This window comes from Sciurus vulgaris, assembly GCF_902686455.1.
Source record: "Sciurus vulgaris genome assembly, chromosome: 3".
Lineage (NCBI taxonomy): Eukaryota > Metazoa > Chordata > Mammalia > Rodentia > Sciuridae > Sciurus > Sciurus vulgaris.
In genome coordinates, this window is record NC_136463.1 from 21,094,305 (window position 1) to 21,118,953 (window position 24,649).

Here is a 24,649-nt window from a genome sequence, read left to right on the forward strand (position 1 = left end):
GGCTGAGGCTAATCCAGGCCTCAGCAAGAGGGATAGATTGTAGAACTCCATTCTGGACACAACCCGGGTTGAGGGTTAGGTTTGAGATTCTGGTTGGTATTTAAGCACCCTAGAACACCTTTGACCTCCCACCATTGGCCTAGACTGGAGGGGCTCACCTCATCCCATAGCACACACAGGAGACCAACTGATGGCCCCAGATGTGTACTCTTTGGCTCTTGGAGCTTTCTTTCTTTCTTTCTTTTTCTCAAAAATACAAATTAATTGCCCGCATTAAAAATCAAGACAGATTGCATGAAAATCTAGTACTCCAGCTTCTCTAAAAACTGTAGAACAGCCAGGTGCGGTGGCCCATGGCTGTAAACCCAGCAGCTTAGGAGGCTGAAGCAGTAGAATCAGGAGTTCAAAGCCAGCCTCAGCAACAGTGAAGTGCTAAGCAACTCAGTGAGATCTTGTCTCTAAATAAAATACAAAATAGGGCAGGGGATGTGCCTCAGTGGTTGAGTGCCCCTGAGTTCAATTCCTGGTACCAAAAAAAAAAAAAAAAAAAAAAAAAAAAGTAGGACATCTGGTCACATTTAGCCAAAATCCATCAGTAATCATCTGGTGTTTGGTAGCTGGTAGCTGCTGTTCTCTTTAGATGGTATCTACAGTCCCCATTTCATTGTGGCCCCCACATTTCTTTTTTCTTTTCTTTTTTTTTTTTTTTCCCTGTACTGAGGATTAAATCCAGGGTGCTTTACCATAAACTATTTCCCCACTCCTTTCTATATTTTATTTTGAGCCCAGGTCTAGCTAAGTTGCTGAGGCTGTCCTCAAACTTGTAATCCTCCTGCCTTGGCCTCCAGAGTAGCTAGGATTACAGCAGTTCCTAAATTCCTTGATCATTTCCTGAAACCCAGTTAGTTTCCCTTGTTTGAATTCTTTGTTTGGTCTCTGTGCGTATTTGAGTTCACACTCCCTGCCTTAGAGTGGATTCCAAAGTCCCTGTGCCCTGTGGGTGTTTTGGGAGCCCAGTAATGTCTGTTTCTACCCCTGGGATTGGGTCTGTCAATATTTGTTTCTCTCTCTCTATAGGCTGTCACTCAAGGTGGTCTCTTCTGCTGCCAGCAATGCAAAACATTCCCAGCATCACTCCCTATCCTGCCCTCAACCTCAGACTCCAGCCAAGCCTGTTCTTCCCCATATCCACATGGTCTCACTTAGGACCTGGACTTCTCAAGAACCTGCCCTGGTCTTCAGCTTTCCTTTCCCACCCAGCACCCTGGGCTCATTTTTGGATAGGAAATAAACTCTTTTATTTTTGTAGTTGTGTCTCTGCTTGTTTCTGGGGATTGGTCTGAGAGCCCCAGGGCTTTGGAGGAGCCAACCCAGCAGTCACTCCTCACCATACCCCAGGGTCCTGTTGCTGTCTCTAGGAAGGGCAAAGGCGCCAGCCAATCCACTTGGCACCATATTCACGCCACCAGGGATCCTAGGGATGAGGGAGAAACCGTAATGAGTCCCCAAGGGCCTGCTATACACCCTCCTTCCCACCACCCAGTCACAGTCACAAACACACAGTATATGGGAGGGACCATCCTAGGTCAGGCCCACAGCCACTCTTGGAAAAGGCTCAGGGGACTCCCTATCTCTCCCTACCTCTCCTGTATAAGGAGCTGTTGTAGGGGAGGAGCCAAAAACCTGCTAGGAATTCAATCAACCTCATCTCCTCTGCCCTCCTAAGCCCTCTCTTTTCTCTCAGCTTTCACTTCTCTGATGATCAGTGTTGGGATGGGGGAGGGGAGGTTATGGATGTTATAAAAACCAAGACTGGAGACCAGATGGAACAAGGTGTGGGCACAAACTGGTGGGGGGGTTGTCCCAGTTGGATTCTCCAGCTCAGGCTCCAGGATATGATTGTTTTAGCCAGGGTCATAGGCACAAGGGCCACAGTGTCTGGGGTGGGCTTTGGGTCCAAACTGATTTTGAGTAATGTCCCTGATGAGATGCAGAAGCAGAGGAGGCACTCTGGGGTTGTGGCTCAGTGGTAGAGCACTTGCCTGGCATATGTGAAGCACTGGGTCCTCAGCACCACATAAAAATAAATAAAATAAAGGTATTGTGTCCATCTATAACTAAAAATAATATATTTTTTAAAAAAGCAGAGGAGACACTGGCCTTGTGCTGGGAGGTAGGGAGTGAACAGAAGCAGAAATGGTCCTAATCCATATTGAGGGGAGCAGAAGAAGCAGAAATAGTCCTGATCCGTGGGGGAAAAGGTTCCAGTCCATACTGATGGAAGGAGAGTGCCAGGGCAAAGATTGTCTCTTTTTGCATCAGAGAGAAGAACTGGTTCTGAGTCGGGGTGGAGAGAAGCAGGGGTCCTAGTGTCACTGGAAGCCGCGTCAAAGTAGGAGGTTTTATGACTGCGAGGTGGCAGAAACTCTCTCTTTGATCTCACCTAGTATCCACCAAAAAACTTTTCCTACAAGGCTTCCTATCACAGTATGTTCCAATAATCGGGCTCCTAGAACTGGCTTGGCTGCGAAGTATGAACAGGGGTTTCTCCGGGTTAGTGAGTGCATAGGACTGGTACACGCGGCCTCGTCTACATTTTCATACATATCATGTCTCTCCTATCCCTCTGCCCTCTTCCAATGCTCCACCACCCTCCTTCCCTCTGGGTGCCTGGAACTGGGGGTGACGCGGTTAACAGGCCTGGCCGGACTCCGCCCCGCAGGCAGCGGGCTCCACCCTAAGCCTAGGTCCCAGGCAGCCACCGGCTCCTTCTAGCGCTACGAACTACAAGTCCCGCTACCCCTCGCGCTCGCCCTCCCTCCTCTCCCGCGCCCCCCACTGGCGTCGCTTGTGAGTCGGCTGTGACTGCCTCCCATTGGTCTGCCCTCCCTGTCAGTCACCTGAGAGCATGGAGGGGCGGGGCGGAGGTGGAGATCCGGATCCGGAGCGGCTGAAAGGCGGAAGTGGAGGCCGGAGCCTGGGACACCGCCGGGGGGGAGAGGAGCGGAGTCCGTCCGAGCCCCGGCCCCAAGTAACGCCGCCGCCCCGGAGCCGCGGTGAGTGTGCCTGTCCCAGGACTATTGTCTCGCCCGCGTTGAAGCCTCTCTTGGGCACCGCTTCCTCCAACCCAACCCCAGCTTAAGGGGATACTGACCCCTCCCCCGACCCGTAGCCCCCTCTTAAGGGGCTCTCCAGGCGTCGGGCCAAAAGGGGAGCCCTTCTTTACTTCGCTTACCTGCCCTTCGCTTGAGCCTTAGGGAAATCTTTGTGGTTCTCCTCTGGCCTGTCCGGTTCAGTTATGGGAGAGAGGGACCTTAAGTTCCGCTCCCGCTGCTCCGAGAATTGGAGGGTCCTTGCCAGATGTGAAAGAACCTGTCTCCCTTCTCTTTTAGAGGCAGCAGAGTGCTGTCTGTCGCCGTTTTCTTTCCCCGCGTTTCCCAGAAAACAGTTGTCCCGGCCCTGGAAGAATTTTATCTGAATTTCCTTTAGGCGGCGGGGAGGTGTGTAGGGGGGTGGTCTGCGTGAGAGCGGTCCACACGCACAGAAGTATGTTTGCACTTCCACTGCCCCTTCCTTCCTCTCCTTCCTAAAGCCAGAGAGAGTCAACCAGGACCTCAGCAAAGTTTGAATTCTGGGTCGCTAATTAGGAATGAACTGTCCTCTGTTTTTACCCCTTGTGCCCCTAGCCCTGTCCTCTAGTTGTGTTGTTCTCTGGGTATCTCTCTCTTTTCCTGTCTCTGAAGAATTTAGCTGAGCTTTGCTCAATCCTAGCTACAGAACACAGATCAGGGTGGATCTGCCCATTCATTATCTTCTCTCTCCCCTCCTCCTCCCGCCTTGCTCCAGGCTCAGCCCTGTCCTCCCAGAGCATGTGAGTGGTTTCCAAGCTGCCTCAGAGGGACTGCTCCTCCAGGGACTGCTGTCTTCTGATCTATAGGCAAGAGAATAAGACTGAACATGAAGAGTCTGGAATTGAGGGTCCATCTCTTTCCTATTCTCCTCTCCCCCAAAACACACATACTCTATCCAGAGCAACAGGTCTGTGCCACACCAAGGTCTCTCTAATCCCTTCTGGGCTTGGACTTATTACAGAGGAGTAAATCGAGATGACAGTGGTAGTTCTAGATTCTTAAGGCACCAATTTTGTAGCCAAAGGACTTCCCATACATGCTAGAAACTGGTGGTTCCCCAGCTATGTATCATATTGGTATATGATTCTTGTGTGTTGCTTGGGATCCAAGTATGTGAAATGTCTGCTATCTCAAACCAAGCTGGAAGTTTCTTTTCTTATATGACCAAAGTACAAACCAGAGTACCTTAATGAGGGGTAGCCTTACTCTGAAGCCATGCTTGACCCTTGCTATCTACAGTGGAGGAAGGGAGGGAAAACAGGCAAACCTTGGGAATTTCTGTAGTTTGTCAGTAGCCGCCTTAACCATCCTTGGATGGTTAAGTAGCATCCTTGGATGCTACTTAAAAAGGTAGTTTTTCCCCTTGATCTTTTTGACTATTTCTGGCCAGTTATAAATGTCTAATTCTTATAATATATGAAGCTAGACCTGTGATGCACTCATTTCTCTTTTTACTGGACAACCACAAACCATTCCTCATTAGGGTCAACAGTTGGATTACAACCTGTGTCTGTGTGGGCTCATTGGAGACTCCCTTGATCAGCCTAGTTTCTCTGATTTAGTCAGCATGTGCCTCTGAGGGGCAGGGTCAGAGAGACTCTGCTAGACTTACCTCATCAGGAATGGAACTCATCAGGAGTCCTGGAATGAGGCAGGCCAGCCTTTTGAGGACCTTCTTTCCTTTGTTTGGACATACTCTCTCAGCTCAGACTCTAAAATAGGTTTTAGAAGAAGCCCTCCCTTTGAGAGAGTGGTTATGTAGCCATCTCTGGCATTCCGAACTTGTAGAATCCCGGCCGACAGTGGTCTGACACTGCTGTGCAGGAGGAGGCAGACTCTGGTCTGACAGAAGCCCCTCATTCCTTTCTGAGGCTGCTCCTTTCCTCCCCTCTTGCCTCTCACAACTAGCTGACCTTTTTCTGCTTTTATCCTTGCTTATAGTAGGACTATAACAATGAATATTTATACATCATTGTAAAATTACAGAGTTCTTTTCACACACATTGCTCCTGAGTGACCTGGAGACAGTGGGATGTGTGTCCCCACCTTAGAGGTGCTACTCAAGGAACTTAAGCAGTTTGTCTACAACCATATAGTTAGAAAGTGGTTGGGCCAGGGCTTGGGGTCACATTTGACCCCATCTTTCCTAATAGTAGGTCCTCTTCCCATCTGGTCTGCTTGTTAAATGAATGAGCATGCAGGGTAAGTGAGCAGGGTCACAAGTGCATACTCTTTTATATCTATGTCTATATTTTTTTTTTTTTTTTTTAGTTGTCAGTGGATCTTTTATTTATTTATGCGTGGTGCTGAGTATCAAACCCAGGGCCTCGCACATGCCAGGCAAGTGCCCTGTCACTGAAACCACAATTCTAGCTCCCACAAGTGCATACTCTTAAACTTTAGCCTTCCTCATCACTGGCATTTCTCATTAGCTTCTGTTTTCCTCCCCTACCTTTACTCCAGCCTCCTATCCTCTTTCTTGAACCTCTTCTGCTCTGCCTCTGGAGGCCATGACTGTTAGGAGTCCCAAGCCAATACTCTTCAGGACCCAAGAGTTTCCTGATGTCTGCATACCATTAATTTCCTGGAAACATGAAAGTCATGATGGCTAGAAAATGAAAGTAAAAGTGAGTGGACTCAAGGGTCCCACTGGGCAGGGCTGAGCACTATAGGGAACCAGCAGAGCTGTCCTGAGATTGGTCCTCTGATTTCCCTTTGGTGCTGCCTACTGCTTGTCCTCTCACTAGAATTTACATGGAAATAGAATTGGGACACAAATTTAAATTCTGCCCATCAAACAGATACTTGTTAAAACTTTCTTACTGTAATTTTGTCTAGTCAACAAAGGTATGATGGAGCTTAGGAGTTGGTCAGACCTGAATTCCCATCCTGTCTCCCCTGTTTACCATTCGTGTGACCTTGGGCTTGTTTCTTGACCTTATTGAGCCTGTGTCTTCCAGTAAAATGGGAATACTAAATATCTTGCAGAGTAGAAACAAAGGGTAAATGAACTAGTCCAGTGCCCGGTATGGAACAGATGCTCCCAAAATAGCAGTTGCCTCTGGCAGGTAGCTGGGATTTTGAAAGTGCATAGTAACTTATCCCTTGAATTCTGGTTCAATACTAGTACCAGATGTCTGCTGTGATGATTAGTACTTTGCTTGTTGGTTTCACATATTGTCTCCTTTTGTAGATATTGAACAGAACTGATGTGGGTTTATTCCTATTTTACAGAAGAGAATGCTAAGGCAATCATTGCACTTCTCTCACTGGAATTCTCAGATCTCCTGAGGTCACCTGCTGTGAATGCTCAGAGGCACTGCCTAGATAAGATCTTTGCATCTTTTTAGACACTGCAGTCTTAGTTATAAGCATTTTCATATTAAAGCAGTCCTGGATCTATTCTAGATTGAAATGCAAAGTTTGCATAAATTTAAGCTAAAACAGGAAGCTTGAAGACAATATTTTGGAAGCAGCAGGTTGCTTGGGTTTAATTCTCAAATTTCTGGGATTTGTATTTCCTCTCCCTTGGCTTGAGTCAGGTCACTTCTTTTGGAGCTGTTTGAGAAGCAGTGCTTGAGGTAGGATGCCCCCAAATTCAGGTGATAATGCTTCCAAGAACTTTGGCAGAAGAGAATGGAAATATTTTTTTAAAGGAGTCCTCTATATATATAGCCTGGCATTATAAGAGATTTGTTTTCAGAGTAGTCCCATCGCCTGTACGCAAAGACAGTAATACAAATTAAAGCTAAACTAAGCTTTGTTACTGTGTGCCAGTCACTCTTCTGGGCCCTAAGCATACACATTTTACCCTTATAACAACTCCAGGAAGTAGGATCTGTTTTTCATCCCCATGTTATAGTGGAGAACTATTCAGTAGGTAGCAGAGGTAGGATTAGAATTGAGTCTGTGCTCATATCACTGTGCAACACAGCCTCTCCTTGCTGCATTTCTGGGCGGGATGTATAATGTTCCCCTTGCCTGGAAAGCTCTTGTCCACCTCATCTGCTTGGAAGCTGCTTCTCCCCACTTCACTCTAAGCCCAGCTTGCCCATCACTTCCTTTGTGAAGTTCTGCCAAACCCCAGGGAGGGGAGGGCTTTTCTCTTCCATGGACTTTCTTCTTACTGCTTGCTGTCTCCTGCTTATTTTTACCTCATTCTATGGTGTATGAACCCTTTAAGGGCACAGATCTTCTACTTTATCTTGGGGTGGACAGTATCCAGCATGGTACTTGGCATGGTAGACCCCCTATGGGAATCATTGAAGGGAAGGGCAGACATCCAAACCTGCTCTTGAGGCACATGCCTGCCCACTTCCTTTATCACATCCTTCATGATCTCACATAACTTGGATGTGGTGAACCTGGATCCAGATTTACATTCATCTGATTCTCAGCTTCAGCTCTCTCTTTGGTCCATCCTCCAGAAAGTTTCGCACAGGCATTCAGAGTGCAAACAGGTAAATAAAATGATTATTACAAGACAGATGTTGGGGGTTGGGCGTGTCGCAAACCAAATTTCCAGAGGGTAGAGCTCTCCAAATTTCCATTTCCAGTGTAGGGTTTAAATAGGAGAGGGTGGGTGTGGCTCTGGGTCTGGTAGCAGCACAGAACATACTGTACTTCTGCAGTTGTGTGTGGTGAGGCACCACCAACCCCAGTCCAGCACTTAGCAAAGCTTGGTGGAAGTGAATTTCAGTCGTGTCCACAGGTGCTATTCTGCACGTCTACACAGAGCTTGATCTTGAGAGGCTGGTCTTAAGCAAGTGGTGGCAGGACTTGGGGTGTAGCTCGGTGGTAGAGAGCTTGACTAGCATGTGTGAGGCCTTTGATTGCATCCCTAGCACTGCAAAGAGAAAAGAGCGGTGGCAGTGGTAGGTGGTGAGAGCAGTTTCCCTCAAGTATTAAAGGGTGTGGCCTTTAAACTCCCTCCTCCCAAGCCGGTGATGTTTGGTGTAATCCTCTGCTCACCTCTAGCACTCTAGGCTGTTGATTGGTTCCCACCAACCCCGCTTTCTGCATACCTCTTTTATCCCTCTCCTGTGTCACATTAACTCATCTTCAGGAATGTGTGTTTTTGACAACTACTGTCCTTGGATATCATTTTGTCACAAGATAAGCCACTGCCCCTTTTTTTGTTTGGTTTGGTTTTCCCAGTAGGGGGAACTGCATCCAGGGGCACGCTGCATCTCCCAAAATAAAATATTTTGAGATAGGGTCTTGCAAAGTTGCCCGGGCTGCGTCAGGCTTCCTTAGTAACTGGGATCAGGTGTGTACCATTACACCTTTTAGAAAAATAAATAAATAAACTTTTTCATTCAAAATAATTTTAGAAGTTAGGAAGATAGTGCAGTTTTCTCGCAAACCCCACATGCAGTTTCCCATTATTAGTATCTTGCATTAGCACTGTACATTAAAGTCCATGCTTCATTCAGTTCCTCTTAGTTTTTATCTGTTGTCCTTTTTCTGTTCTAGGAGTCCACACTGCATTTAGTCGTAACAACTCCTTAAGCTCCCCTGGGCTGACAGTTTCTCAGAAGTTCCTTGTTTTTATGACCTTGACAGTGTTGAGGAGTACTGGTCAGGTATCTTGTAGAATGTCCCATGATTGGGACTTGTCTGATGTTTTCCTCATGATTGGACTGGGGTTAGGAGTGTTTGGAAGAAGACTTCAGACCTAAAGTGCCATTTTCCTCAATCACAACAAGGGCACGTAAGACAGTGTGACTTATGGTCCAGGTCAGCTTTGATCACTTTGACTGAGGTGATGTTTGTCAGATTTCTTCCCTGTGTTCACTCTAAAGTTAGCTCCCTCCCTTTCTACTGTATTGTTTGGAAGGACATCAGTATGTGTAGCCCACGCTTAAGGAGTGGGAAGTTAAGCCCTCCTCCTTGAGGGTGGAGTAACTGCATGAATTATTAAGTTCTTCTACACAAGGACTGTCTATTCTTTCTCATTTATTTTTTCAATTATTTATATATCAGTATTGACTCACAGATACTTATTTTACACTTTTATTTACAATGTAATCCTGCTTTCTTTTATTGCTCAAATTGTTCCAGCTTTGACCATTGGTTGCACTTGTAGCTGCCTTTAACCTACCCTGTCACTGCGAGGTTTTTTGTTTTTGTTTTTTTCAGTACTTCCTTACTTTTTGGCATTATAAGATTCTCTTTGTATATTTCCTGCCCAGCCCTAGAGTCAGCTGCCTTTCCAAGGCCACTACCTTTTTAGCAAATAGTTTCTCTCTAGTTTGCTGATATAGTTATGTGATTGGGTTCAAGTTGTTCCTTCTTGTGATGTTTAGTTGTAGTCACTGAGACTCTAGAGTCAGGTTGGTAGAGAGGTACTTGGGAAAACTCTGAGAATCAACTCCAGCCCTGACAGTTGGTCCTTCTAACAGGCTGTCACTCCTGTACTCAACACATTTCCTGCTTCTTATACCCTGCCTGATGCTGCACCTAATCCAAAAATGGTCATATTTGGTATTTACTTTGAAGTTTACTACCCAGTTGGGAAGGGAATGTGTGAGAATATAATCATTCTCTAGTTCAGGTGCTAAGCTCTCCAGGCAGACCTTACTGCACTCTGGGTCTGAGATTCCATGTGGAATTCCACGTGGTCTGGGCCCTTTCTCTGCCATTCAAAAACAGACCTGGGAGGGTTCATGTGGTGTTGTGGCTCCAGGCAGGCTCAGGGCAGACTGTCACTTTGAGCTGTGATCCTGAATCATTGAATGCTTAAATCCTTCTGTTGTACTGTCGCCCTCTGAAGATGTGTAACTTGAGCCTGTAGGAACACTAACTCCAGATCTTAACAGGAGTTGCTTTACAAGCCTCTTGCCTTCTATTCATAGCTCTGTGTGTGTCCCCTTCAGGTGGCTCTGTCACAAGCGTCCCAGGCATGGAGGAGGGCGTGGGTGGCCTCCCTTACCCTGGCTGTTCTCCTAGTCATCAGATTGCTCTCTGAGCTGCTCAGACTGCTGTGGTGATGAATGACGCCAATTTCCAAACCTCGAGCTTTTTCAGCCTAGTTTTTAAAAGGAACTCTGGTTTCTTCGTCAGCTGTCCTATTCTTGCCCCCCTACCCCCGCCCCACAACTGAACTACTTCTTCCTTTTTCTGAAAGAGGCTTTGAGATGGAAGGAAGGGCACTGGAGCTTCAAGATGCTTTGTGTTGTGGTGTCTTTTTTTTTTTTAAGGGGGTTATGATTTGCTTGGTTGGGGGTCTTCAACTTAGTGCTGACTTATTAGGTGATGGTGCTTCCCTCCTCTTTCTTGTGGCCTTGGGAGTGTCTCTAGAGAATTCAAGGTTGCGTTGTCGACAGGACATTGGATCTTCTAGGAAACTGGTGAAAGATGTCCTGTTCAGCATTCTTTTCAAATGAGGGCCACTGAAGAATGGGGTCCAGGGAAACTGGAGATGAAAGGAAGGAGTGTCTGTCTGAACGTGAGGATTGAGAGATCTACTTGCTTCACAGGGACTTGGGAGTCAGGGCTTCCCCTGGCCAGTGAGCATTACTGAGTGCTGCTGAGGCCTCTTTGCTAAGAGCCTCCCATGCATCATCTTCCTGGCAGCCCTGGGAGGCCAGGGTGCTGGTCTCTCCATTTTATAGGTGAGGAAATGCTTTCAGTGACACAGCACGAGGCCAGCCTGGTGGCTGCAGGACTTGAAGTGAAGTTTGTCTGACTTTAGCACTGTGCTCTTAACCCCTGTGTGTCAGGTCTGAGAAGTTGTGTTAGGGTGAGTGAGGCATCTCCTGTGACTCCTTTGGAGGGTCCAAGTTGACAGATAGTTGTGTATTTAAGCTCTCAACTGTCCCCTCTACTACCCAGGCCTACCTGTATTGCCTGCTCAGTTCACCATGTTTATGAGCAGCCACAGTGTCAGGCTTGATGTTACATGCTGTTAAAACAAAGGAAAGCCACAGTCCAGACTCTGGGGGTTTTGTAAATTGTGGGTCCTTTTCTTTCTTTCTTTTAATATTTTTTTAGTTGTAGATGGATATAATATCTTTATTTATTCTTTTTTTCTTTTAATGTGGTGCCGAGTATTGAACCCAGTGCCTCATGTGCGAGGCAAGGGTTCTACCACTGAGGCAGAGCCTCAGCCCTTGTGGGTCCTTTTCACCAGCAGTAGTGCCCTTAGGTTCTCTTGCCTTCTCACTTTCAAACCCCAAGCCCCCAATTTCACCTATAGGAGTCTTATGAAAATTTGGGGCCATGGGAGCAGAAGTGTGATTCAGTCATCAGAACTTGTTGAGACCCATTCAATGCCTAATTTCTTTACCTGGCACCATTCTACATTTTGTTCAGCCAAAATTAAGAAAGAAAAGTATGTCGGAAATAATGTTCTTTGGTGTCCTGGCTTCTGAGAGCAGCCATTGTCCCTCTGATCTCACAGAACTTTTTGACCTTGTTAGCTGGGCAGCCTCTGACCACAGCGTGTGTGGTGTCTGAGCAAGAGGAATTTGGCTTGCTGGGATCTGATACCTGATTCTTTCCCCTTGCTTTCCTCTCAAACGCTACCTCCCCTCTCTGTGGAGGAGCTCAGAGTGAAACAAAGAGGGCAGTGATTTAAGCAGGCTTGCTTTCATTGGTTGCTATTTGTAAAGTCAGGAATGGTTTGTGAGAGGTGTCAGTTGTTGGTGTGAGTGGCTGCGGGAACAGGTGCTGTCAGTGACCCTGGCTTTCAGCAAAGGTTCTTGGAGTCCTGCAGGACCTGGGGTGGCAACAGAAGTGGCAGCTGTCCGGGCTGACACTACTGGCCCCTGCAGAGGCCCTCCTGAGGCAGGGGAAGACAAACTGTGCACTGAGGAGACTCCAGTTAGGAATGTCCCAAGTAATGGCTGCACAAGCAAACAGATACAAGTTAGTTGTGAGGATTGTGGACCAGCAGGAATCCCACATCCATCCTGACCAACATCTAGATGATGCTTTGCCCATCCTGGGACAATAGCAAATATGTGTTAGAGCCAGGGAAGCACCTTGGCCTTGGCCTTTCTTAGCCTCTCACCTGGCACTAGCAGGGGAAGAGCTAGCTGGTGGAGTACAAGCTGCCAATCAGGTGCAAACCCATCCCCCCCATGCCCTGTGCCTGGACATATGTATGGACATTGTGCTATGGAAAGTGACACATGTCAATTTGAGCTTGTGTTTGGGGCAGAGAATCTGCCACAGCCAGATTTTCTGAGGTGTGCAGAGTTGGAAACCTCACTGGGGAGAATTGTCTTAGGAGTGTCTCTGAATCAGTAGGCAATACAAATGATCCTTGACTGGTGCAGCTGTGATCAGTCACCTGCCTGTCAGCCTGCTTTTCTGTACTGCCATCCAAGCCTCTGGATCCTCTGCTGGTCTGCAGTGCTCCTGACTGAGATCATTGAGCTGCCCATGAGTCGTGGGGCCCTTCTTGGGCAGTACAGGCAGACCACACTGACCAAGCCTCGTCAGCAGATGCATGAGAGTGAGCAGGCACCGAAGGTTTCCATCCTTGCCTGAAAGTTAGCGCTGACTCTGCCCCTCTCTGGGCCTCTCTGGGGAACCCAGCTGCTATGCCGAGCTGAGAAAGCAGCTCGGAGATCAGGAAAGAATTTCTTGGAGTTCTTGCTGGAACAGGAAGCTGGGGTTGCTCCCTCAGAGGTGGTTTCTACCTAACTTAGGATCTGTCTGGAGTGACCCAACATGCCTTTTGTACTAGGAAAAGGACCACGGGAGCTGGCTGTACTCCACCCTGGCTAACTCCTGGCAAAGCTCCAGGTTCAGTCTAGACAGTTGGTGATGTTTTTCCAGGGGTTAAGCCCCTTGGTAGCCCTGCACACTGGGACCTTTTGCAGGTGTTGGTGGAGTTGGGAATCCAGGCTGGGACTCTTGGGAACTCCTTGGGGCCTCACTGTGATGTGGAAGTGTAGACACTCAGCCTCAGAAGTCTTATCATTGAAAGGGGAATGAATTGGTACTAATCCCAGGTAAGGGAATTGGGTGGGCTGGGGGCAGGTTCAAGGGCCTGACTCAGTAGTGGGGGACCCAGCTCACCTTGAGTGTCACTTTGGAGTGATTTACTTCCCTTTTCCCAGAAAGAGTCATCTTCCGTGCTTTCTGAAGGCATCACCCCTTTCCTCTCTTGCTGCCTCCTCCCCTGATCCTACTGCTTACTGATGTGATGAGGAGTTCCAGCTCCTCTTTAGAGTCCCAGATCTCAACCTGGGCTTTTAAACCTCTGGCTTCCAGAACCAAGCTTCTGCTATACTTTCCAGGTGAGATGCAGGTCCTGTGTGTAGCAGTGCCATGTTTCTGCTCAGGCAGGAGAGTGCTGCTTTCTTTTATTCCACCCCTTTCATTCCTAAACCTTTTTCTCTTCTACAGATACTCTTGACTGGTTGGGGAGCAGAAAACATCACACTGTAACCTCTTTCTCCTTGAAACAACAGTAAATATTGGCACTTTTTTTTGTTGTTGTTTTCAGGACATAATTTTAAAATTCTTTAGCCCACAGTTAAGTCCAAAAATATATATGCAGTAATCATCTTTTATGATAATCTCATTGTCTTGTCCCTTATTTTTAACACTTGAGTTATCTTTGTTCTCTTTTGGTCATCTAATTTAGGCATCATCTTTTTTATTGTCTTTAATATTCTGTGTCTTTTCATACTAAGGAGGCAGAAAATATTTTATATACAGGGAAGCTAGAATGGATTAGTATCAATTCTAAGCTTTAATTTTTATTGTTATTTGCAAAATTCCACACCATTAGCATTTTTTTGACCTCTTATTGAATGTAGCTTACATATACAAGTAAGTTTATGCACAAGTTAAGTTCACTTTTCTTTTTTCTCCAGTACTGGGAATTGAACCCAAGAGCATTTTACCTCTGAAATACTTCCCCAGCCCTTTTATTTAATTTTTAAATTTGATACAGGGTGTAAGATGCTAAGTTGCTGAGGCTGGCTTTGAACTTGTAATCCTCCTGCCTCAACCTCCTGAGTAGTGAAATTACAGGTATGGGTCATTGCAGCTCAGTCAAGAATTTGCAGCTCTTAAGTGGATTTTTTTCATTTGTTTGCAGCCTCTCAAATCAAGATATAGAGTCTTTCCATTCATCAGGGTGGATTTGTTTTGTTTTGTTTTTTAGTTGATGGAAACCCGTGTTTCCCTAGCTAAAAGCTATATTTTATTAAAGTGTACATGGAAAGTCAAATTCTCATTTCATCTACTAAGATGTAATTCTTAGAAGTAGCAGTAGATGTTGTTAATACTCTTGGGGTTTTCTCTGAAGAGAAAGGGGATAGGGAGCCTTACCTGACATATGAATCTTGGGCTTGGGCTCTGCCACCAACTGGCTGTGTGACCCTGGGCATGTCACCTTGCCTCACTTTCATTTCCTTCTCTGTAATTGGCAGTGATAGGATTAGGCCTTTAAGACCCTTTTAAGCTCCTTCAACCAATGAGTTAAAGCTAGTTAATTAGCCTCTAGTCTAAAACCCTTGCCACTTGTTGGAACCTTACCCTCAGCCTAATACTGTGCTGAACACTATGTATTGTTTCACTTAACCTTTACAACAATCTAGTACAATTAGTATTAAAGAATACTGTTTTATAGATAAGAAACTGTAGCTGATAACCACCACTTGTGTGACTTGGCCAGGGTCACCTGGCTGAGCAACAGTGAAGCCAGGACTTGAACCAACTCAGGTGCAGCCTTCTGAGTATCATGCTGGGAGAGTGTGTAGGTACCTCAGATGGCTCGTGTTGCCTCAGAGTTTTCTTACCTTTGGGTCTATGACCAGCTGGAAACCAGGGACATCCTGATAGGAGACTCTTCTCTGTTCCTGTGTGCTGGCAGTGGTGGTTTTCCCTTGCGTGGAAGAGCTGAGGTCTCGTCTGTGGGTCAGTGATCTTCTGCTAATCTGAGCCTCTGAAGCATTTGCAGAACTTTGGCTCCATTTGGCTTCCTTTTAATATTGTCCACCTTATCCTTTGAACCTCATTGCCTCTCCTGCTGTGTCCTTCTCTTTAAACTAAGTCTGCTTCTGCTGTGGCCTTCTCTAGCTCCACTCTTATGTGTTAAATATTCAGGAGTGCTCTTTCCTGGAGGAAGGTATAGCTGAAGTTGCTGACAAGAATGACCTCCAGGGGGCCCTGGGTGGGTCCCTGGTTCTCAAACCACCCCAGCTAACCTTGAGAGAGTCTCCACCCACCCTCTGGTCAACAGTCTGGTATCCCTAATCTGTTCACTATCCAGGCAGTGCTGGCACTCTCAGTTAGAGGAAGTCTCTAAAGCAAACAGGAAGCACAAGAGACACCCTTCAGCTGGAATTGCTCACCCTTTCACCAGGAAGGATAAAAAGTGTGTAGTGGGTGACTTCATAGATTAGAGAAAAATTTCTTTCTTTTTCTTTTCTTTTCTTTTCTTTTTTTTTTTTTTTTTTTTTGGTGCTGAGGATAGAACATAGAACTCAGGGGTGCTCAACCACTGGGGTATATCCCCAACCCCTTTTTTTTATTAACCATAACTTCCAGTGCTTAAATCAGCTACTTAAGTTACTTGGGGAACTTATTCTAAAAACATTGAGTTCTTGTTGGGCAGGGTGGCACACACTTGCAATTCCAGTAACTTGGAGGGCTGAGGCAGGAGGATCACAAATTTGAGACCAGCCTCGTAATTTAGGGAGACCCTGTCTCAAAAAATAAAAAGGTCTGGGTAAAGTGCCCCTGGGTTTAAATCCCAACAATGAATGAATGGGTGGATGACAGAAAGAAAACAATTGGATTCTGGACTCTGCCTCTAGAGTGACCAATTCAGTTGGCTGTTGTTATTTTCTGAACATTCTGGGTAAATATGTTGAAAAAGTTTAAAAAGTACTGAACAAAGTGCTTCTAGTGTCCAAAGTACAGGAAACTCCAGAGCAATGAAGAGCAATGTCCTACTATTTCTTCTTTTCTTTCTCTAGTCAGTCTCATCCCCAGAGCTGCCTGTGCACAGAACCAGTGTTCAGGAGTTCATTTCCCTTCTGCCCTCTCACATGCACCATGGGAAGAGACACTCTGAATAGGGTACCCCTAAGTCCTTGCACCCTGTCCCTTTTCCTGTGGAATATGTGAGATTGGGACTGGTGCCCATTCTCAGTGACCTCTCAACAAACCAGGGTTCTGTTTAGAAGGTTAGGAAGTGGGTCACAACAAGGAGAGTCTTGCTGTGGGCCTGAAGCTCAGTTGCTGCCATTATACTTGGGGGAGAGGGAATATCTTTGGCCCCTTTTGTGTCTTACAGGCAACTTTGACTGTGGTTTAGTTCTTAAGGAGAATTTGACTTTTGACTCCAAGACTACTTTTACTACGTTATTTTTAAAAACTGTAGTCCCATCGTCTGAGCTATAACAGTAGGTAGTTTTTACCACTGGTTCAAGAGTAAAGATTCCCATTCTCAGGAGGCAGGACAGCTCAGTATATGAATTCCTTCACCTTTCCCACCTGGCAGGGACATGTCTTCAGTTTCACTATCTTGGAAAGGAAGAGCTAAGGCTTCCTGGGTCCTTGGGTCTGACCTTCACCTAACTTAGTCACCCTCATATCTCCAGGTACCCTTGATGGCAAAATTGTCTTCCTTAGTGCTTTATTATCTAAGAAAGATGGACACGTCTGCTCATGTGATCACTAAGTGGGGCCAGGAAAACCATGAGGCAATAGACTGTAAAAAATGCTGTGTACGCCAAGTGTGGTGGCATATGCCTGATCCCAGGGATCTGGGAGGCTGAGGCAGGAGGATTGCCAGTTTGAGGCCAGTCTTGAATTTAGCAAGACCCTCAGCAACTTAGCAAGACTCTCAAAATAAAAAAGAATTAAGGACTGGGGATGTAGCACAGTGATAAAGCGCCCCCAGGCTCAATCCCCAGTCCCCCCAGAAAAAAAAAAAGTGCCTACTCAGGTGTCTCTGGAAGGAGGATCAGTGTGACCAGGCAGAATATGTCAACAAGCCAGTTTAGGGCAGGCAAAGCCTGTCTTGGTTCAGTGGGGAGGCCAGTGTTTATTAACCAGTAGTCTTAGAGATGGTATTATAAATGATCTTTTCAATGTTATTAGCTGCTGATTATTCAACAATACATGTACAAGACTCTTGGTAGACGCTGTCATTAACCCTGGTGCACGTCTTATCACTAATAGCACTAGGGAGACTCAGCTCAAATGGCTTCTACGTGGCCCAGAAGTGACAGGAGACAGTCACCCTGTAGTATGCAAAGCTAGTGCCTGTATCCATTGCTTAGTGCCAGTTGCTCTAACGCTTGCTGAACTTCAGTGATACCTGAAGATTGTGGGCTCTCTAGGGACCCGATGTACAAATAGCTTTGCTACATAGACAAGGTTGAGAACTACTGCATGAGAGTTGCTTTTCTTTCCCTCAGGCTTGTTGAAAAATCCTATTGTAGGGCTGGGGTTGTAGCTCAGTGGCAGAGCACTTGCCTAGCAGGTGTGAGGCATTGGTTTGATCCTCAGCACCACATACAGATAAATAAATAAAATAAAGGTATTGTGTCCATCTACAACCAAAAATATATTTTTTTAAAAGATCACATGCTATCTGAACAGGTTCTACCTCTATTCTCAGCTTATAGGAGCTGGATGCTCCCCAGATGCTTTAGTTTTTTTAGAATCAGGGACTTGATTTCCCATTTCCCTTTCCCGGCTCCTTCATACCTCCTCTAGAACCCAGCCACACTCCCATTACCAGCCAGAACTGTGTGTCATGTGCATGCATGGTAGTAGCCAACTTGTAATTCTCTGTTGCTGTTGCCCTGTCTGGCCTAGGATGTCTCCTCCCACTGTTTGGGACTACTCAAGGACTGCAAGATCACTGTGATTGTCACCAGAGCCAAACCTTGCTGGGCTGGAAAAGCTACTGTCCCAAAAAGAGTCTCATTCACCCTGCAACCCCAAACCATAACAGAGTGGAAGTTGCCTTCATTGTTCTTCCACAGCAGGGAGAATGGCGAGATAACAAACGAGTTTGTATGAGCAACAACCCCAAGTTTGCATCTAGGCTTTCTGACTTGTATGCTGTGTGGCCTTGAGCAGGGCATTTGATATCTATAGTGTCACGTTATTCATCTAAAATGGTGAGATTGTTTTAAAAATTAAAGGAGATAATAATTGTGCAGTTATTCAGGAAATGTAAGCCGTCTTTAAAAATGATTTAATTTCATAAGTGCTCCTTGAGTTCCTAGAACTTCTATAAGCTGATGAAGAAGGTTCTCGAGGAAGCAGAAAGCACAGACTTGCCTGGTCATTGACTAGGTGGAATGAGAAAGCATCTTATCTGTGACATTTAAATGGCATTTCTGGTTACTAATTGAGCCCCCCCATACTTCCTTCCTTGTACTTTTGGGGAAGAGGGGGCCCCATTTCAAAGCTCTTTCCCTTTGGTGCTGTTCAGAAAAGGAAACTTGTTCCTGGTTAGTGAATCACTCTTCCTGAAGCTCACTTTTTAAATGAGTTGCTGGTAGAACTCTGTTGTGGAAACCATTTGAGGCTAAACAAAGTCAGCCGTTTGCTGCATGGGTGTAGACCCCTTGCTTCCTGTGAATGCGGGCTTGTCCTGTTCATCAACATCTATCCCTCGACTCTAAGGGAACATGCTCCTCTTCCCAGGGGCAGGTCACAGCTCTCCCTGACCCTTTCTCTCCTCTCTCGACTCCATTTTGCAAAGGGCATCTAATAAAAAACTTTTCAGGTCCATACACTGAAAATAACTTAACAGCTACTCAGAGTATATTTATAAAACATTTTCAGCATGTTTGGGTTCAAGTCTTCTAGAGACTTCTGGAGTTAAGTTTTTCATCCTTCTTTGCAGTTCCAAAGTTTACAAAAAGTTTGAGCTTCTGAAGCTCTCACTCAAGAGTGATTGCCAACAGGGCTGGAACACCAGTTGCTGACCTGTGGAAGCAGGTTTTGGTGTCCCTTGTTTTTCTCCACCCCTCACAACTCCCTCTTATTCTTTCTCTGTGTCACCCCCTGCCTCTGCCAGCAGAGAATAAAATTGAGGTCTCTATTTAAAAGGGAAAGCTGGCAGCCATTCAAGCTGCCAGCAGAGCATTGGCTTCTGTGTGTGTTTGTTTTTGTGTGTGTTTTGTTTTTTAATGTGTGTGAGACTCCTGGCCCATCAAGAATGAGAGGACTGAGGAAATAGGCTCTTGATGAGCAGGGGAAACATTGCTTTGATTCCAGTGCACAGAGGTTCATAGTCCACCTCAAATGGAGAGACTGGCTCAGTTCTTCCGGAGGAAATTGTCTGTTTTGATAACAATTTGCCCTGCCAGGCCCTGGTCCCTGAGTGCCCACCATCGTCGCTAAGCACGTTATGTCAGCCACTTTCTATCTGGACTTCTTGTACCCTCCCTCATCTGCCTTACCACCCACTCTGGCTCTGCACAGAGCAGGCTGTGGTCTTATCACCAGCCTGAAGAGCTTGTTGACTTGACTCACGTGGCTGGCATAGATGTTTAGTCCAGCCTAGTGAAGTGCTGTCCTGACTCTGGGGTGGAGGACTGGGAGTTAAGGGGAGAGGAATGACCTGTGATGTAGGAAGGGCTTGCCGTGTGACACATCACAGAACTAACCCTGTGCCTCATTTCTCCCTTGCAGTTGGAGGCCCCCTCCCTACTAAGTGCCTCTTTGTGTAGCACCGGCCCCCACCCCCACTCTCACTGGTACCACTACAGCGGGACGGGCCATGGCGGGTCGGGGAGGAGCAGCACGACCCAATGGACCAGCTGCTGGGAACAAGATCTGTCAGTTTAAGCTGGTCTTGCTAGGGGAGTCTGCGGTGGGCAAATCCAGTCTCGTCCTCCGCTTTGTCAAGGGACAATTCCATGAGTACCAGGAGAGCACAATTGGAGGTGAGTGGACACTGGGATATGGGATGCCTCAGGGAGGCCAAAGAGATGCCTTGATAGGGGAAACTGACTCCACACAGAGACTAAATATGTCTGAGGCAGCAGCACCTCTTCCTCATTAGCCCCTGGAATTGAATCCAATAGCTGGACTCCATAGCGGAGCCCCAGCAAGCATGGCTAGTAGGAATACCTGGGAATTGAAAACTGGCTTCCTGTCTGGGTTCAGCTTTTTTTTGTTATTATGTGACCTTGACTGAGCCCTTTCTGCTGACCTGGACTCAGGGAGGGAGAGGCTAGCTCTGTATCTGTGAGGGTCCTTCTTACTAAAAGGGCAATGTATGTGCCCTGGCCTCTCCTGCTTTCCAGAATGGGAATAGCTGGCAATAGGTTGGCATTTCTCAAATTGCACTGTTGTTGGTTCTCCACTGCTCAACATTTAGTATATGAGTAAGGGTCTGGACTCAACCTCTCACCTCAGGGGCCAGTGTAAACTTGAGGCCAGGATCAGCCCTGGACTTGAGTCATCCTTTCTACACTCTCTTGGGTGGTAGCAGATTTCCAGGCAGCTGGAAACAAGTGAGCCATGTCAGCAGTCTTCCTGCTGCCTCTTCAGCACTCAGTCCGGAGCTGGAAAGGGGGAAGTGGAGCGGTGCTCAAGGCCCCTCAGTAGGTGGGGGAGGGCAGACAGCAAAAACAGCTTTTTACACAGAGCTGTCTAGGATCCTCTGCTGTGTCCAGGCCAAAGGGGACTCCCACCTGTCTATTCCAGCACTGGGTCTCCTCCTTTGATGCATATGCACAAGTGCTTCGTGTTCCCCTGATAGGGTCCCTGTGTTCCCTGAACATCATGCCACAGGGTAGCCATACAGGAATGGCTCTGGGTCCAAGCTGGGGGCGGTGGCTAACTGGAGTAGCACTGGAGGTGGCAGGGGTGGTGGTTATCTGGAGCATTTGGAAGTGCCCATCTCAGCAGTTGGCTTCTGAGTCCCAAAGCCTAGAAGCAGCAGTGAAAATATGTAGGAGTAGCTTCTAACCCATCCTTGCCTGGTAACACCACCTTCTGTTTTACAGCGGCCTTCCTTACACAGACTGTCTGCTTGGATGACACAACAGTCAAATTTGAGATCTGGGACACAGCTGGACAGGAGCGGTATCACAGCCTGGCCCCCATGTATTACCGGGGGGCCCAGGCTGCCATCGTGGTCTATGACATCACCAACACAGTAAAGATTTTCTCTTCCTTCTCTCCCTGCCCTCATCATCATCTTTTTTTTTTTTTTTTTTTTAATTTATTTTATTTTTTTTAGTTGTTGATGGACCTTTATTTTTTCACTTATTTATATGCGGTGCTGAGGATCAAACAGAATGCCTCACACATGCTAGGCAAGCACTCTATCCCTGAGCCACAACCCCAGCAACTATCAAAGCCCTCATTTCAGGCCTTTTGACCCTTTGTTCCTGGGTGGGATATGGACAGATTTCCTCTGTTGATTGGGGACATCTCACCAGAATCTTTGGGGGTGGCATCTTAGATAACTTGGCTCTGCCAGCTTGAGTTTCACTCATGAGTGACACTGGGCAGAATGCCTTCTCTGTCTCTTTGACATTTTGACCCTGTCTCCTCAGGATACATTTGCACGGGCCAAGAACTGGGTGAAGGAGTTACAGAGGCAGGCCAGCCCCAACATCGTCATTGCACTCGCGGGTAACAAGGCAGACCTGGCCAGCAAGAGAGCCGTGGAGTTCCAGGTGGGGAAATGACAGGACTTGGGGAGGAGTGAGCCAGCTCCACCAGGGCTCCCTGGGTTGCTCGGGTGCTATATGAAGGGGCATGCAAGGAGCAGCATGAAGCTTTAATCTCCTGTCCTCTGTGGCTCAACCATGGGTCTTGGAGGAACTGCCTCCTGCCTCTCCCTTTTTCTTTTTCTTTGGTGATGGGTATATTTGTGGATGAGTGAAGCTTCTGCTTATTTCATCATATGAACTGAACTTGGTGATAAAGAAGTACTCTTTTCGTGTAATATGTGCACATAGTAAAATTTATACAAGAAGTACTGAGAGTGAGAATCAAGTCTCTTTTATCCCTAGAAACTCAGCCTCTCTTCTCTGAAGTTCCTGTTTGTCTTTCCAGAAATGTTCATGTGTTTATGAATCTCTTTCTTACATAGATGGCAGGGTGCTATACATACTGTGTATTCAAATTTATTTGGGGGCCAGGTCCTAACTGATGGGCTTCTAGGTAGTTTGTAATGACTGAGGACTGGAAACAGCGGTACAGGTAGTATCCTCATACTTTTGTGCATTTGCCTAAATGTGCAAATGTATTTGTAAGATAACTTCCTAGAAGTATTTCTAAGCCTGGTGATTTTGAAGGGCAAGAAGTCACAGTGGACCTAGGGAAGCTAGAGTAAGGCATCTGCTGATATATTGGTGAGCTAAGATGCTGTGATAGAGGGCCTGGGAGTGTGGAGCAGATACCTTAGGGCAAATGTACATTAGTCATGCTTAGTCCTAAAAACCCTGCTTTTGTCCAGTCAGTCTCTATTGTACATAAAGACTGTGAACAGTGAAGATTTTTTCCTGAACCCTGGGCCCTGCCAACTTTTCCTTTCTATCCTCTTTCTGGCCTCTCTCTGAATCAGGAAGCACAGGCCTATGCAGATGACAACAGTTTGCTGTTCATGGAGACATCAGCAAAGACTGCAATGAACGTGAATGAAATTTTCATGGCAATAGGTAAGTTGCCTCTTGTCCTCTTCCCATCATCACCAAGAGCATGTTGTTTGTGTGCTCTTCTGTACTGGGTCTGTGGGGTTCCTTCAGTAGAACTTGCACTTTTTTTAACCTTCTGATAAACTCATTCTCTTTTTCATCTGACCTCTCCCACATGTAGGAGAACTGACCACCTGAGAACTGTCTAAGGCCCAAGGCAAAGTCTGAACATTTTACTCCCTGACTTTTAGCTTGCCACTTATTTCAGAGCCTGCCATACCCATCCCCTCCCGCTTCTTAGGATTTTTTAGCTCACATGACTCAGGAGTCATCCTGCCTGGGTTCAATCCTGGCTCTACCACTAATAAGCTCTGTGGTGTTGGTGTTTAACTTCTCTTTGCCTCAGTTTCCTGAAACACTCAAAATGCACTTGGTGCACAGTAGCCCTCCATTCATTAGCACTGACTAGTGAGTAGGGGCCAGACTGCTCCAGTGCAGTTGGGAGAGAGTATTGAGGTGGCACTATGGCTGCATTTTCTCTCTCTTCAACAGCTAAGAAGCTTCCCAAGAATGAGCCTCAGAATGCAGCCGGTGCTCCAGGTCGGAACCGAGGGGTGGACCTCCAGGAGAACAACCCAGCCAGCCGGAGCCAGTGCTGCAGCAACTGAGCCCCCCTTGCCTGCCACTGCCCCCACCTCCTCCGCCTGAATGACCTGACTGGAATCCACTCTAACCAATCGCACTTAACGACTCGGGCCACCACCGGGGGCAGGGGAGGGGTCCATCATGATTTCTCCGTATAACTTTGATTCTAGGCTGGAGGGAGTTATTCCACCTGCACCTTTCTGTACAAATACTAATTCAATTTTAAGTCTTAAGTCACTTTTTTAATATATATGATCTCCTGCTCTTCCCACTTCCCCCCTTTCTACTGTACTCTCCCGTTTGTCCTTTGCTGGTAGTAACCACATGCTCCAGCCCCTTTCCCCTTGTCTGTGGGGTCGGGGCTCGGAACAGTTACCCTTCCTTTCCCTCTTGCTGAAGAGCAGCCTTAGCAAGAGCACCCACATCCTTACCTTGTTGGGAGTGGTCTTAGTCTGGGGTGGTGGACAGGCCCTGGTTTGGGAAGGGGACAGGCAGCTCTTCCCTCAGCTGGCTGTCATCAGACTGCAGCCCCCTTCCCACCCAACTCCCAGCTGGGAGAGAAACCGCAGCATTACCGCAGCATCATTGTGACAGCCACGCATCCATTGCCCATGACCCCTCCACCCTTGGTCACCTGACCTCTGGCTCTGAGCCCTGTTCTGACCAAATCACGATGATGAGTATTTGGGGGTGGGTGGGTAAGGGGGGGGGGGGGAGTGGGAGGGGATGGAACCAACTTTTTCTGTATTTTGTATTGTATGTTTTCTTCAACATGTAACCAATCAGTATCTTGTCAATATAGTCAGCCGATCGATCGACCTCACACTTGTCTTCCTCGTCTTTCTCTGGCAGAGTTTATCAGACCATGTCCTTTCTAGTTTACTAGATTTAATTTAAAATGAACCACTGACTCTTGCTAAACAAAAGCTTTCCTCCTAAAGTGAGGGGATGCTGGTGGTCATGGTACCCAAGAGAAAGAGTTTCTTGCTGTTAGCTCTAATGGGTTGGGGGTAGGATGGGACTGACCTGGAGCTGACCGCGTTTGAAGTTAAGGTTCCTGCATTTGCCTCTAAACCATCTCTTGGCCCACACCCCACCAGCTTACATTGGGGGATGCATAGCTTGGGTTAAAAAAAAAAAAAATGTATGGACTCAAACACCAGGAACAGCCTCTGGGTTTTTTGTTGTTATTGTTGTTTTTGTTTTGACTTGCACAAGCCTGTGAGGGATGGATCCTCTCACTCTCTTCACTGAAGTGGGAGGAATACTGATGACCTT

The 24,649-nt window shown here is 46.8% G+C and overlaps 2 protein-coding genes across 2 annotated transcripts in view; both read left to right on the plus strand.

Annotated features, from left to right (window-relative positions):
* Positions 1-19,834, plus strand: part of HCRT (hypocretin neuropeptide precursor) — a 40,800-nt gene extending 20,966 nt beyond the window's left edge. The window contains exon 3 of the mRNA XM_079131999.1: positions 6,226-19,834. The gene's annotated coding sequence lies outside the window, so the exon portion shown is untranslated. The remainder of the gene's footprint in view (positions 1-6,225) is intronic.
* On the plus strand, positions 2,916-24,537 carry RAB5C (RAB5C, member RAS oncogene family). Its single transcript, XM_079132000.1, has 6 exons — positions 2,916-3,056; positions 19,764-20,017; positions 21,086-21,237; positions 21,641-21,763; positions 22,657-22,750; positions 23,279-24,537. The coding sequence occupies exons 2-6, from the start codon at positions 19,852-19,854 to the stop codon at positions 23,392-23,394; spliced, it is 651 nt and encodes a 216-aa protein (XP_078988126.1). The 5' UTR covers positions 2,916-3,056; positions 19,764-19,851; the 3' UTR covers positions 23,395-24,537.
* The last annotated feature ends 112 nt before the right edge of the window (positions 24,538-24,649 follow it).

Bases quoted from the DNA above. Each gene is read 5' to 3' on its own strand.
- RAB5C (XM_079132000.1), top strand. From the start codon at position 19,852: ATGGCGGGTCGGGGAGGAGCAGCACGACCCAATGGACCAGCTGCTGGG. The intron at 21,238-21,640 runs GTAAAGATTTTC...CTGTCTCCTCAG, and splicing joins TCTATGACATCACCAACACA to GATACATTTGCACGGGCCAA. The intron at 22,751-23,278 runs GTAAGTTGCCTC...TCTCTTCAACAG, and splicing joins TGAAATTTTCATGGCAATAG to CTAAGAAGCTTCCCAAGAAT.